Here is a 15,522-nt window from a genome sequence, read left to right as displayed (position 1 = left end):
ACAACATTTCAAACTGAGTGATACAACAATAATAAACAGAAAATTATCGCTTAACACGGGTGGATAGTCGAGTAAAGGCCTCATAATCATCTAAATAATAGCAAAACATGAGATATTAGGAATTTAATTCCTGCCTGAAATGAAGTGTGAACACACGTTAAAAGGAATGAAATATATAATTTAAGTCATAATAAAAATGTGTAAGGTTTAGGTGAGTCTTCTGTTCATTTGCATAAGTGGATATAATATTCACCAGTTAGTATTAGAGGTGATGTCACAGCAGACATTGTACAGTTGCTAGATGGGATTCCCCCATCATTAATTGTATTATTTAAACATGAAATGTTCTTACTGAAACATTTCGATATGTCCTCAGTGGCAAAAGCCTTAGTAACTTGAAAATTCAATGAATTAGAGAATATAAGCAAGAAGGACATGAGTTTAAAAAAACAAAACAAAAAAACCCAAATAAATGGTACATACATTTTATGGATGCTGAGTAGGATTAAAATGAAACCTTCATTTCAGGAAATCAGCAACAGAGATAGTTGCTGCGACAACATGTGAATTTTTGTTAATGTAGAAGAAGACATGTTAATACATGACGTCACCAAATAAACCAGACAATACAAAACTTTGCTGCTAGATGGCGCCACGTGTCAGTATATCCACGTGTTATACTGTTTCATTTATACACGTAAGTATTTACTTTATTCTATTTACTGATGTTGCAATTCACACGTGCTTTTGTTGACTTTAAATAGTTTTTCACAATCTTTTTCACAGTTGAACTGACCCATGTCTCCTCCCCCTCCGTCCTTATATGGTAGAGTCCAGGGAGGTGACGTTTGTCGCAAACCCGGAAGAAGCATCAATCGACGGAATCATGAGTGCAAAAACGTTACATTTGTGTAACGGATCCATGTGAACCACTGGACTACAACTCAGAGCAATTTGTGTGGGCGAGTCAGGCCCTGGCAGAGAAGCAGGTTAGGATAGATAATCCATTTAGAAGACTTTCATGTGCGCGAAGGAGACTTTATCATTTCGAGCATCCCTTGTGGGCAGAGGGCTGTTGGAAAGTTTGTTGTAGCTGTACATGTGAGTGGTCACATCCTCGGTTATGAGCGCGGTGCTAGTTTTTACACAAGGAGAAACAATGAACCAATGACAAGTGAAATAAAATGTCTTTCGCTACGTTGTTCACAAGACTGTCTGCTGCCGCAGAGGAAGTCAGTAGCCCTGGTCACCGAGCCTTCACACGCAGGTATTTAACGATGGATTAGGTTGTTTGATGGAGCAGGTCTTTTGAAATCTACATATTCATTAGTCTCCCCTTTTTGTTCTGCAGTAAAGGGACTGACGATGGCAATGGAGGCAATGACAGAAAGAGGGGGCCCCAGGGTGAGCAGACTGGCCCTTACACAAAGGTGAGTGTTACCTTAATGTTGACATTATTACATCATAAAATGAGCATCACATATTTAAAAGTGGCCTCAGAGGTTCTGTAAGAAATCCACTGGGCTAACTGACCAAAAGGACAACCAGCTTCAGAACAGGATACTCACAAGTTTTCTGCGACTGTAGCGTACATGTTTATGTCAGTCAGATTACAAAGTGAGGTCTGTGGGTAATTTAACCTAGAACCTTGACTCTTCAATATATTCAAAAATATTGAACAGTGTCCTTCAGCCCTTCATTACGCTCATTTTGAAAGAGCACTAATCACCTAGTCAGTGATTTTCATGTTTCACTACTTAACAAGTGGCAGGGATACTACGCACCAATAGCTCATGAATGTGTCGGCACAGAATCGATGTGACGCAGCAGACGCGCATTGACCACTGCCATTGGTTATTATCGTATTTGCTGATAGGCTTATGGCAGTCAATAAGGAAGATGTGTTTGGGACACTTTGTCTTTGTTCAGTTGAAATTCTTTATCAGTGCATTCTTGTTTTGCGCTGCATGCCTGCACAACATGGATTCGTATTTATAGACTTTCCTCGGCGTTTGACTTTGAATGCGTTTTTCTTTCCGCAGAAGCGATGTTACCGAGCCCAGACAACCAGAACTTATAATGCTACAGAAGATGAGTCCGAGGCCAAACACTACCGTGTGCATACCACTGACAGTGAACATCAAGGTGCTGGCTTCACCAAAGAACTGAGACATCACAGAAATCAAGCTGACCACGTTAACATGAGTCACAAAGGTCAGACGTACCAAACTAGAAGTAACCGTAATGTGAACAAGCAACAAGAGCAGAATAAGAAGACGGAGGGGCGCAGAACTCAGCATCAACAAAGGGGTCGAGGTAGGCCTGCCTATAGAGGTGCAGGCCATCATTCTGGACCTACTTTGAGAAAACATGGAGAGGGCAGGAAACGTGAAAATTATAAACAGGTAAGTTTGAGGTATGACACTTAGCTGTACCTGTCAGGACAGATGTCATCCACCATCAGCAAATGATCTGTTGCAGTTTGAATGAAAGAAATCTGCCGTTGTCGCAGAAGCTGCGTTCAGATCAATCATGTTGCATATATTATGAAAACAGGACCAGAAATGAAGTGACGATGCCAAGTTCTGACCTATGTCTGATGCTCACAGTTATATGGACGCGTTTTACTATAACTTCTTCACAACAAAAGCCCTCTGTTGTTTAGTCGTTCAGAAGCTTTTATTATGAAGCAGCATTACAGGAAACGTTGTGTTTTCACCAGCAGTATCTAAACGTGACCCTCGAAACAGCTGGAAGTGAACACGGTGGACCAGGAAAGTACAGCAGATGTTTGAGAATGCAAACAGGATGAGAGAAACTAAAGAGATTCAGTTAGAGCCTTCAAAAATACTGAGAGCGGAACACACTGACTTTCTTTCAGGTTTCCTGCACTTACTTGAGTTGATGATCAATTTTAGGAGGAGATGGGTGCTTGTTATAGGACTCCATTTCTAAGCTAATGTTAGCGAGAGAGAGGCACCGAGATGAGGAACTGGAGAAAGTTTGAGAGAAAGTCACATCCTTTGGACCGTTGAGAAAAACCCAACCACAAGGAAATCCACAGTCCAGCAGCAATAAACAACCTAAACAAATCGTCCACAGGCTGGTATAGGCAACTGAGAGAGATGGAGATGGTCTCATTTTTCACGTCATGTCACAATCCACTCGCATATGGCCCACACATAAATGATTCATTATTTTAGACTGCTGAAAATAGTTAGAATGATCCCCCATTTGTAGTCATTGTCCAGCCTGTGCCCTTTCAGCGTTGGAGGATTTGATGGAGCTTACCCAGTTTTTCACGGCTGCCATTTTTAGATTATTCTCTAAATTAAAAAGCCTAAAGGCAATCCCCACACTAACACCCGACATAAGACACTCCAATTTACACGAATCAATTCACCAGGAGATCCAGCATGTGTGGGTTTACTTGCATCTAGCATTGAGGTTGCAGATTGCCACCAACTGAATAGCCATCCCCTTATCTTTCCCTTCCAAGCATGTGGGAGAACCTCTGGCAGTCGCTGAAAAAGCAAAACGTGAAAGGCCCTCTATAGTGCCAGTGTTTGGTCTGTCTGCTCTGGGCTACTGGAAATAAAAAGTTAGTTTCAGGTGAAATTAAACTAATAAATGCATAATTCTAGATATATTGTTACATTCCTGCCAAGAGATCTCCCTAAATCCTAACTGCCCCTAACCAAAGCTCAGAATGCCACAACAAATTGGTTCAGGGGCACTCAAAATCTTTATTTTAGAATGTATAAATTAAAAAAAGTTTAGTAATATCATTAACATGCTCATCTTCTCTTAGGAGTTCCAAGAGAAGCGTACGAGGTTCATGACACAGGAGTTCAAGGACCAGAATGTTATAGTCGTGGATGGGCGGTCACTTTGTCGACATTTCCTTTATGGAAGGTGCATCAAGGTGAGTCATATTTAGTATTATATATCGGCCAATTTTATTGAATGCTGTTATAACTCCCTCTGTGTTGTCCTAACATTGCTCCCATCCCTTTCTTGTACACAGGGTGACGACTGCCAACTGGAGCATGTTCAGGGTTACAACAATCTCATCAAAGAACTGTGCAAATTCTATGTCCAGGGATTCTGCTCAAAGGGAGACAGCTGCCCATACATGCACAATATCCTTTGGTCAAAAAGCAATAATCGGCACATCTTTCTATCATACACTTGACCCATTCAGGCTGCCCTTTCAGTGTGGGAATCGTTAGCACCGTGTATTTGTCTCCCTCCACTGTTGTGTTGTTGTAGTTACTGTCATGAAAAAGATCATTGACACAGTCAACCCTCCCGACTGAGACTTCAGTGAACTTCGCCCCAGAAAACAGCATTCCCTCCCTGCGAATGAGAGTCAGACAGTGTCCTGTTTACCGATGGTGATTATGAAATTATGTAATTTAGAGCAGAAAACATAACGTTGTCTCTTTCCAGGATGCATATGGTGGGTCAGGATCTCTATCACAACACATTCCCTTTACCGATAATCCAGAGTCTCTGTGTGAAAAGCGCTAATGATTGCAGTGATGAGTATTGTGCTGCTATTTGTGAGAAGGTGGGAAGCCGTTAAAATATCTAGTACTTCCTTTACTGCGCTGCACAGTCCTTCCCCTGCAGGTTCTTCCATAGGAAAGGGAAATGTTGTCATGGAGAAGATTGCAGGTTTTCCCATGAGATGCTCAATGAACTCACTAGCAAACTCTTGGATGAGGTGTGTACGAAAAAGTACCGCGATGGAACATTTCTAAACATTGTTGTGGATTTCTGTGTGCTGATTTCGCATGTGCCTCATTCCCTCTCTATGCAGTCATTAAAACGGGAAAGTGACCTCCATGAACTTGCAAAAAAAGCTGAACAGGAGTCCAGAGGACAGCCGGCTGACACAGACGAGTCCAACATTATAGAAGCAACTACAACCCCCGATATGTTTAAGCAACCACTCAGGTGTGCACATACAAACTTAAACCTGCCATTGTGATGCTTGAATAAGGTTTTATCTCATAAATGACATTTGGGTTTGACATTTGGGATTTTCCCTTTCACCTGATGTATTTTTCAGGCCAAACTTTTACAGAAGTGGAGACACCAATGCTGAGCAGGAAGCCCCCTTATGTCAACCTGAGGAGGTGGTAAATGACGTGGTGGAGGCCGTTCCACCGCATGCATCGGATGCTGACCAACCCCAAAGCCCTCCATCAACTAACCTGACTCAGGAAGAGCCAGTGTGTTATTCAGTTGAAGCAGTGCTTGGACCTCAACTATCCAAACCTTTCTCGAGATTCTTAACAACTCCAAGAAGTCAAGGACCCACCTCTCTCTCTACGTCCGATTGCATGACAGGCTCTGCAAACCAAAGCAAAGTTCCGTACTCTGTCGATGCTGTTCTCAGGTCTTGGAAATCAGTGGAACATTCTTCCTTCGGTGACAAACCTATCCCTCCTACCGCACAATTTGCATCCTTTACCCCCAAAACTCACTTTGAAGAGATCACTGATGCTCATCTAAGCTCAGAAACTCTTGTTAAGGAGGTATTGAGTTCTGTTAATACCAGAAAAGAAACCAACAAATCCAAGGAAAGATTGTTCAAAAGCCTGCCATCTCTCCAAGTGCACACCAGTCAGGTGTCAGAGACCCTCCCTAATTCTACTGTGGCCTATGGGGACAACAGGAAACAAGCTGCTCAAACAGCCTTTCAAGAAGTCAAGTCGGAGTTGTTGTCTACAGATATTACATACTCTGGAACCTGCAAAGGTGAAGGTGTACTTCCTTCAGGGCCCTCTAGTCAGATCTCCTCTTCCAAACATCCTGCACAGTTGAGGCCACACCTCTCTGGTCTGGTATCAGATTCACAAGGATCTTTCAAGCCTTTTTGTCCCTCGTCAGGCCCCATTAAGTCAAATGATTCTGCAATCTCAGTCAGTCATTACTTAGCACCAAAACAACCCACGAAGATCTATATGCACTCTAAAGACACACAATCTGGTCGCAACCTTGGCTCAAAACAGCATCATTCAACTGAGACCAAAGCAGAGTGCAGCAGGAAAATGGTGCATTGTGGCGATTCGTCAGTTGGATGTAAAAAGACCACGAAAACTCCCTATCGTAGCCTTTTCGCAAGCCCCATCACTGACGCTCCACAACCTATAGACAATTGTGGAACAAGTTCCTCCTGTTGCCATGACTTAATTCAACCTTCTTGTACTGCTCCACAGACTTCAGATAGCAGAGGTGCTCATCTTAAAACTGCACTTGAACCTGACAAAGCCTCTGCCAGACCGTTTCTCAGCCTTTTTGCTGCTCCTCTCAGTGCTGCTCCTCTCCCATGTGTGCAGTCCCAACCCGATTATTCAAAGAGTAGTTCCAGTTCCAAACAGTCAGTCCGCTCACTTGTTGATGCATCTCTTTCACAAGACTCCAAACAAAAAGCTAGTAATGTAGAGGAACCTCTCCAATACCCAGTCTCTCATACACCAAGATCCCCCGATTTCTCCTCTGATGCTGAAATGGGAAAAGATGGTTCAACTGGGCATATAAATCAACCTGTGAAACAGCGGGGGACTCCTGTCTGCAGTCCAGCTTGTAGTGGTGACAGTCCATCTTCAACCACAGCTCATCGACACAAAGGTGGGATGCCACATACTTCTTACCAATAATAATATCCCCATTATACGTTTTCCCATTATGTTGCTTTTATGAATGGATGTTGTTGTTGTTGTTTTTTTTAACAATAATTTACCAACAAAAACTCTTCAATGTCAAAGTGAAAACTGATTTCTACAAAGTAATGTCAGTTAATTAAAAATACACTACCAGTCAAAGTTTGGACACACCTTCTCATTTAATGTTTTTTCCTTGTTTTCATGACTATTTACATCGTAGATTTTCACTGAAGGCATGAAAACTATGAATGAAGACATATGGAATTATGTCGTGAACAAAAAAGTGTGAAATAACTCAAAACATGTTGTATATTTTAGATTCTTCAAAATAGCCACCCTTTGCTTTGATTACTGCTTTGCACACTCTTGGCATTCTCTCCATGAGCTTCATGAGGTTGTCACCTGAAATGGTTTTGCTGAGCACGGGTCTAATGTCCATTCCTTGTGTTTCTTGGCCCAAACAAATCTCTTCTGCTTGTTGCTTTTCCTTAGTAGTGGTTTTTTAGCAGCTATTTGACCATAAAGGCCTGATTTGCGCAGTCTCCTCTGAACAGTCCATGTAGAGATGTGTCTGCTACTAGAACTCTGTGTTGCATTCATCGGGGCTCTGATCTGACGTGCTGTCAACTTGCGGTTTCTGAGGCTGGTGACTCAGATGAACTTATCCTCAGCAGCAGAGGTGACTCTTGGTCTTCCTGTCCTGGGGCGGTCCTCATGTGAGGCAGTTTCGTCGTAGCGCTTGATGGTTTTTGCGACTGTACTTGGGCCAAGGGTTTGCAGCGCTGTCAGCGAAGCAAAAGGTGGCTACTTTGAGGAATCTAAAATATGATACATGTTTTGAATTATTTCACACTTTTTTGGTTTTGTTTAGTACATATGTGTTCATTCGTAGTTATGATGCCCTCAGTGAGAATCTACAATGTAAATAATCATGAAAATAAAGGAAAAAACTATTAAATGAGAAGGTGTGTCCAAACTTTTGACTGGTAGTGTACATGTTGTAAAATAAGGGATTGAATAAGTATTCATCCCTGTCAAATCAGTATTTACGAGATGCACCTTTGGATGCAATCACAGCACTGAGTCTGTTTGGATAGTCAATCAGGACTGCACATCTGGGCACTGAAATTTTACTGCATTCTTCTTTGCAAAACTGCTCTAGCTCTGTCAGGTTTCAGCAGGATCAGGTGTGAACAGCCCTTTTCATATCTAGCCACAAATTCTCTGTTGGATTGAGGTCTGGACTTTGACTCAGCCACTCCAGAACATTCACCTTGTGGGCTTAAAACCTTTTCTGTGCAGCTTTCACTTCTTGCTTCAGGTCATTGTCTTGCTGTAAAATTAATCTTCTCCCAAGTCATAGTTCCTCTTGCAGACTGAATCAGGTTGTCCTGGAGGATCTTCCAATACGCTGTTGTGTTTATTTTACCCTATATCTTTTACAACCCACAGGATGGAGTGTTTGTAATGCTGTGCAGTGTTTAGTGTCTGCCAAACATGGTGTCTAATCTGATGGCCAAGAAGCTCAATTTTAGTCTTATCAGACCAAAAACACATCTTCCATTTGACCTTAGAGTCTCCCATGTGCCTTTGTGGGAGAGTGGATAAGAGAAAGCCACTGTTGACCAAAGGTCATTAGATCTCCACCTGAGTTCACCCAAAGTTTTGACCAGTGAAGAACCCAGCGAACAAATCCAACAGCATGTAGAGACTCTCCCAGCTCAGCTGCTGAAGGTTTTAACTCTCATAGGAGTATTTTTATGGCCGCCCTCACTGTTCTCCTTCTTGCACATTCACTCATGTTTTTGTGTCCATCACAGGTGTCATTATACTACAATCACTTGAGACACATTCACTGCACTCAGGTGATCTCCATATCACTAATTGTCAGACTGAAAGTACTAATTCGTTGCTGAATTGGGTCTGTCACTTGAATATTCATGCAGTCACTTATTTCCCATTATATATTTTCAATTTATTGACATTATTTTGCAGAAATCTTTTCACTTTAACATGCATTTCTTTGTGTAAGTTCACGTGAAAAAAAAGATGTTGACTATGATCACATTAATAAAAGCAATAAAAAGGAAAGGGAAGGAAAACATCCAAGGGGGTGAAAACTTTTTGTAGTCGCTGTAAATAATGTTGTTAATGTCTTGTTGATATTGTAGGATCTGCAGGAACAACAGCTGCAAATTCAGTTCTGAAGACTCTGTTTCTGTCCCTGAGCCCATACCATCAGGACGGAGAGCATCAAGACAGTGTAACGTCGGGTATGCTGTTCGTTCAGTCCTAAAATTTATATGATAGAGAGCCCCTTCCAGTTTCCCTCATGGGACCTTATTTTCCAAATGAATTTGTATGGCACAGAACTGAGAAAAGGCAAATAATCTTTTGATCCGGCTCAATTGTGCCCAAAGTTACACATATTTTTGTCAACTTAAAAGATAATTTTCCAAGTCAAGAAATTTGCGGTTTGTCTTAAAACTAATGGAATGAAAGACTGTGAAAATACGGTATTATAATGAATAAACATCCAACGATGGCAGCACCAAAACCCACAACTTAAACATCGTGAGCTGGTCCCATAATGTCAGCTCGCTCACAGAACCAACAGACTGTTTCATCACATAACTAAGTATGGCCAGATGTATTACTACATCTTTTTTAAGTACCTTTTCTGTGCCAAGGCGGCACCCATGTTGGTGTTGGTAACTTGTGTTGAGAAAGACGATGTGACTCACTGAGTGGTTAAACACAAAACTAGATGGTATTTATCTTTAGTTACGACTGACTGCGACATTCTTGACTTGGAAAATTGTCTTTTAAAAGGAAAATGTGATGTCTCATGGCACAACTCAAAAGGGATAAAAAAAATTAGCTGTCTCTCCCCATTGATCACTATTCCGTTCTTTCCGAAATGACGTCCCATGAAGTTCCATGAAGTCCACAGGAAAGGGCGTGACGTTGGCTCTCTGTGTTGATGTATGAAATGTCACCCTGGCAGAATTGACGGTAATCTTTTTTTTATTCATATGATTTTATTTAAGGAATTGAAGAGAAGGACAAAAGCAGCTAAAGGTGTGTCTTTGTGAAGCAACAGCAGAAGAATAAGTTCAAGGTAGATACAGTCATTGTCAACAGTTTACATGTTTGTCAAAGCAGTCTGAAATTTTAATGTTTTCTACAGCTCTCATTTTTCTGTGGTGGAATGAGTGGAACACATTGACATGCTTTGTTACAGAAAAACATCCATATTATTTGGTTCAGTAATGACTAGTAGTAGTAGTAGTAGCAGCAGCAGCAGTAGCAGTAGTAATATTTCTAAAAATGTGACCAAATATGGTGGATCAAAAATATACTTACATCAAATTGAACGATCAATTTTGGTGATTATTAAAAACTGTGTCAAATGTTTTTTTTGCATGGCCTCTTAACTTCTGAGTGATCCTGATTGACGACAGCTTATGAGTTATCTGGGCCCATTTTAATAGGACTTGTTTGACTTCCATTAGACGCAGCCACGAATACTAGAATAGTGAAGTCTTACAGGCTGGGCACGGAGGACGGAGAGGGTCAGTTCGGCCCACTGACCAGCGTCAGTGGACTCTTCAGAAATCCATTTACCTGGTGACAGTTGCTGTAACTATCGGGGGTAATGTGGACACTGCAGAGATGGGTGTTGGTGGTGATTTTGAACTGTCCACAGTAGCTCCTCTTGACAAAATCGATCCACCATTTCCTTACGTTGTCGTCCATAGGAAACTTAAATAAGCGAACAGAGAACGTGGAGGAGACATGACTGGTTAGCTGACTGGTTGACTGGTTAGCTAGCTGCAAACTATGTAAGAGATGCTAGCCGAGACTCCAGAGTGAGCGGAAAAGCCACTGAAGCTAATGCGCTGAATGTATTTATACCGCTTCCGCAGCAGGGCCGGGTTTATGCAAATCATGGCCGCATTACGCAACGCGGCCATGATTTCCGACCCGCCCATTAAATCCTGAAGACAGAAATTTGGAAACACAGTTTGTGAGCCTTGCTCCACAATTAAATTTTAAATGGTTGAATGGCATTTTACATGTTTTAAGGTAATACATTTATGACCTTTTTAATGTGTTTATTAGAAAATGGCTGAATTTGCTTTACACAGACTTTAAAACTTCAGCCAGAGGACTACTTGTTAGGATGGCTGGCAAAAGCCCCTACATGAGTTGAAAATGAACAAGGAACATTTAACCAAATATCAAAATTACTTTATGTATATTTTTGACCCAGCAGAATTGCTCACATTATATAATAATAGTAGTATAACGATAACAAAAAAAATGATGATAATAACTTTTTTTATATGCCAGCTTTTTAAAAACAGATTTACAAAGTGCTTTACATACAGAAAAGCAAACTAATGCAGTGGAAATCATATCTATAAATATAAACAGCAGACGGTGTGACACACTCCCATGAAATAAGAAAAATCTGGATTAATAAAAAAAAAACTAAAATCGTCCTCAAGCTGTTATAAATACGTTTTAAGAAGTGTTTTAAAATGGATCACTGATTCAGCACAACTTATCTCTTCAAGCAGGGCATTCAATAGTTAAAGAGCTCTGACTGTGAAAGCAGTTTTGCCATTCAGTTTTTGATGTCTGCTAAGTAGCTGTGAAGGGTTTGGAGGGAGGTTTGGTTATTTGGTTTGATGGGAAGATATAGTTGTGTGTCATCGGCATACGATGGAATTGAATGTTGTGTTTCTGTAAGTTATCACCCAGGGGGAGCGTGTCAATAGAGGACAGAATGACTTTAGTGCATGTAATGGAAATGTCTTTCTTCAGCTATTATAAAAAACGTAGACAGTACACACAACTGTAACATAGTAACAAGATTACATATGATCTCACTCCAGACATCATTCTAATCATCTCCATATCCTCCTCAGGATACTCATACAGCGTCCTATACATGTCAACAATAACTCAACTTAAAGCTGCAGTCTGGAGTTTTGAGAGAAGTGGACTTTGCTAGAGTATTTGAATGATACAGCTCCCAGCTCCCTCCTTCTTCCTCTCTGCTGCTGCAGCCCTGCCTTCCAAGCCCCTCCCACAGAGGAGCCTGCTGTGCACGAGCAGGCTTGTCACCATGGTAACGGAGGACGACAGATAACCAAGATGGCGCATTCAAAATAACAACAACAACATAAGCCTATTTCTGATCAATACAACTTAATCACAATGATGAGCGCCTCATGCAGATCACTGTAGATATCCTAAGAAACAAACAATATTCCTCACATCGCGGTAGACATAGTTACAAGCTGATCATTCAGGTAATCATCATCACCATGCTGCCTTTCTGAAGCATGAGTAAAGTTATTTCTCTAAACCAAGTAAACCACTTCAGAGCGTACTGAGCACAGACCAACGTTATATAACTGCCTGGTCTCTCTAAAGACACTTTTGCTAACCAGTAGCCATAAAGACAAAGCTAAACACTGGAGTTGGCATACAAGCTAACAAGCTAGATTTAACTGCAACATCGTGAAGGGATATGCGCTCTTGCAAATATCACTGTAACCGCCAGCACCATAGCCTCGTGGTTAAAAAATAGAATGAAACATATATCGAGCAGGGGTCCTTACTTGTCCAGCAGAAAAGCGGCCAACTCTGTGTCGCTCTTGAGTCCTTAGAAATCCTGCAGTTCCCTCCACCTCTGAAGTGACGCTGTGATATTTATCCGTTTTCTTTCTGGCACGGTCCGGTTTTTACAGTGCTTTTCTTTGTCAGTCTTCTTATTTCTTTGCCTTGACGTGGGCAATGATGGGGCATTTTAATGCTCTGTTGCCTCTCCGCCATAGTTTACAGTTTGGGCTTGAGCTTGAACCTATCTGACCAGGTGAGAGCAGGGGCTGTGTGAGGGAGGGGCACTGCTGAGTATGCACTGCGCAAGGGAGGAGGGCTGCCAGCAGCATATGCACAAACATTATTGACACTTCTCAGAAACTTCCTTTGGCTCTGATTGGTTGTGTTGTTTCGGGGGCAGTGGATTCTTGCAGACCAAATTAGGGCCACTGGGTGGACCAGCAGACGGTGTTTTTTTTTTCAAAAATTGTTACAGACTACAACTTTAAGGTCATCAAACTTATACACAGGAAAATGCTTTATCAACCTCCTCCAGGATAAACTCCTTAATTGAGTTCCTAATTGTTAGCTCTCACAATACATCGTACCATATACAATGCATCCATTCTTAATCTGCAACCAGATGGCTGTCATTGGACAGAACACATAGTGAAAGCCTACAAACACAAAATTTTACCCTTTTACCATTAATGTTGATATATTTGTTGGGTTTCATATGCATGAACAACATATCAAAATAATAGAGGGACATTAGAGGATTTCCCTCACATAGCACATAGGTAGTTGCTGGAAATTTAACTGCAGCATTTTAATCCTTCAGACGACTTTTAAGGATTTGGTTGAACACCTGTCATTTCCAGGATTTCCACTTGCGCTCCATTTTCTTGGAACTCTCTACTGACCTGGAAGGTTTGCTTGTTCAGCCAGGGAGAGTTTTTATTGGAAGTTTGGGTGCACAGTTTGAAAGGTGCGAGTGTTTCTCCCAGAAACTCTGTATGGATAAATTTACCAAGTATTGAATGAAATGGTTGCTATACCTTAATACAGCTCAGAATTAACAAAAAATTTGTTTTATGTGATCTTGGATCATGTACATAGCGATTTACTTACTTATTTTAATGTATTAGGTATATTGATTTATTCATTTATATTATCACTGCTGAACATGTATTCCAATTAGGACATATGCTGTGGAAAGTTATACTCCGTCACTTGCTGGTTATGTAAGGTGCAGTTTTTTCTAAAGTAGTTAGGCACTGGAGGATTTAGCAAATGTTAGTCAAATAGGAGTAAATGCATTGCAGGTGGATTTACTGGGGACTGTTCTCAACGGTGGATTAATACAGATTTGATGCACTAGTAAAAATGTACTGGTGATCAGTGTATGTAGAATTGATTTTTAACTACAGTGCCTGGCCTCATTGTAATTATAGAGCATCAATCATTTGGCCCACTGTGTGCTCTCTGAAGCTTTTTGACAAAAATGAAGCTACATGGCACAGAATACTTGTTAGTAAGATCATTTGTTGATTTTGGTCTTTTCATGGATTTGTTGGAGATAAGAAAATGCTTGCCAGCTTTATAGTTTGAACTCATACTGCATGCTGTTGGGTTGACTCTATGAATTTCCATTGGGGGCTTTCTAGCTTTCAGCTCTGTGGTTCTGTTGTATCCTTACGGTTAGTGTTTGAAAGCTGATAACTTTGTGCCTTTCTGCTGTTTTTCTTTTATTGCCTGTCATTGGATCCTTAGAATCAAGATTCCCTGCAAACAGTCCACTGAGCAGTCAGGTGCAGACTCAAGACAGCACCAGCCTTTTCTTTGGACTCCTCAAATTTCTTTGGAGGCAACAGGATGTTCAACCCTCAGCTGTCCGGGAACAATGGAACCTCAGGTCAGAGACTCCGGCACCCAAAACTTACCAGCTGTGCCACTGATGCAGCATGACACCCAACCAAGACTGAAGAACACATCAGAGGAAGCAACATGTGTGAATGGGAATGCCAACGCCACACCACTCAAGGACCTTTTTAAGACTCAGGACTTTAATTTGGTAATGACTATTTGTGTGTAATCAGACTTATAATCTGGATTGATTTTTATTTTTTGGTTGTGGTGCAATTTTTCTTACTTCCATTTTGGGCACTGTCATACATTTTGGAAAATGATAAGGTGCAGATGTCGGAATTAGTCACCTTAAATGTATACTCCCAACAAATGCCCAGGCATAACACCAGAGTAACTGCTAACTACTGCTAACTGTATGCTATTTATACATCCATGACTGTAGCTACTGTTAGCTTTACAGCTAGCAGGACTACTAGGAGTGTGTTGGTGTTACACCACTAGCACAGGAGCTGGTTAGCTTTGTTCATTTTTTAAAGTTTGGACCCAAAATTCTTACAGACTGCACCTTTAACATATTTCAGGTATATATACATCAAAGTCATTGTTCTTTTGTTGTAAAAAAAATAACCTCCCAAAACACTGATCTATGTTACATATAGCGAAAGAGTAAAATGTTCTTTAGTGATGCTGCATAGATAAACTGCAAAAAAAATTCCCTCTGAATTGTCAAAATCACTTGATGGCGATTCTTATTTGTTTTCAATGTACATCAAAAATATTGTGTCAGTTCGAATGGATCTAGGAAGAAAAAGAAGATTTAGGACCCAGGATAATACCTCACCTGTCCAACCTCAACTGACAATCGCTTGCTGTGGAACTGGCAACAGTTGTTGAAGCTCACCTGGGCTCTGGGGCTGCAAAAACTGGCCCATTTCTTGTACTCTGTTTTTCCCTTCCTTCACCTTTCATCCACCCTGCATTACTTTCTTTGTTTTGTTTTGTTCCGTCATCATCTCCTAGCACATTAAACAGGCCTCCATGCACTGCTTTCACAGCTGACATTGTTGATTTACACACTCAATTGTCCATTTTTGTTGACCTTAATTTTAATAAATTACTTGTTTTAAATGCATTTCTTGCCGGGACTCTTGTTGCAGTCATTGAGCCAGTTTGTGACAAGACCTTGAATTTTTGCCTGAAAACACATTGTTCTGAAACAATTTAAATATATAGATTTAAAACAAGGAACTTGGAATATTTATCATCACTCAGGCTTTTTTCTGTGTTATTGCGCCCCCTGCTGTTGACCATAACAGGTTGTACAACACCACATGGTTTGACATGTCTTGTCACTGTGTCT

General features: G+C 41.0%; 1 protein-coding gene across 2 annotated transcripts; it reads left to right on the top strand.

The window, feature by feature from the left end:
• The first annotated feature begins 842 nt into the window (after positions 1–842).
• Positions 843–15,294, top strand: LOC115579552 (uncharacterized). 2 transcript variants are annotated; one of them, XR_003983680.1, is made up of 11 exons: positions 843–1,267; positions 1,352–1,430; positions 2,043–2,405; positions 3,812–3,925; positions 4,028–4,142; positions 4,620–4,729; positions 4,826–4,962; positions 5,078–6,642; positions 8,849–8,950; positions 9,614–9,692; positions 14,067–15,294. XR_003983680.1 is itself a non-coding variant. In XM_030413107.1 (11 exons), exons 1-10 carry the CDS (start codon positions 1,185–1,187, stop codon positions 9,754–9,756), a joined length of 2,697 nt encoding a protein of 898 aa, XP_030268967.1. In that variant the 5' UTR covers positions 843–1,184; the 3' UTR covers positions 9,757–9,798; positions 14,067–15,294. The 2 variants fall into 2 exon arrangements, 1 of the variants encoding a protein (XP_030268967.1); XM_030413107.1 differs by lacking the exon at positions 9,614–9,692 and adding an exon at positions 9,728–9,798.
• Positions 15,295–15,522: the final 228 nt, after the last annotated feature.

The sequence above is a fragment of the Sparus aurata genome, chromosome 1 (genome assembly GCF_900880675.1).
Source record: "Sparus aurata chromosome 1, fSpaAur1.1, whole genome shotgun sequence".
NCBI classification, from domain to species: Eukaryota; Metazoa; Chordata; class Actinopteri; order Spariformes; family Sparidae; genus Sparus; species Sparus aurata.
This window is presented reverse-complemented; position numbering and strand designations above follow the sequence as displayed.

What these genes read in the sequence shown, in the direction of transcription:
- LOC115579552 (XM_030413107.1), top strand. Translation starts at nt 1,185, where the DNA reads ATGTCTTTCGCTACGTTGTTCACAAGACTGTCTGCTGCCGCAGAGGAA. An exon ending in CACCGAGCCTTCACACGCAG is followed by an intron (nt 1,268 to 1,351) that starts GTATTTAACGAT and finishes TTTGTTCTGCAG; the next exon opens with TAAAGGGACTGACGATGGCA. An exon ending in TCAAGACAGTGTAACGTCGG is followed by an intron (nt 8,951 to 9,727) that starts GTATGCTGTTCG and finishes ATTTTATTTAAG; the next exon opens with GAATTGAAGAGAAGGACAAA.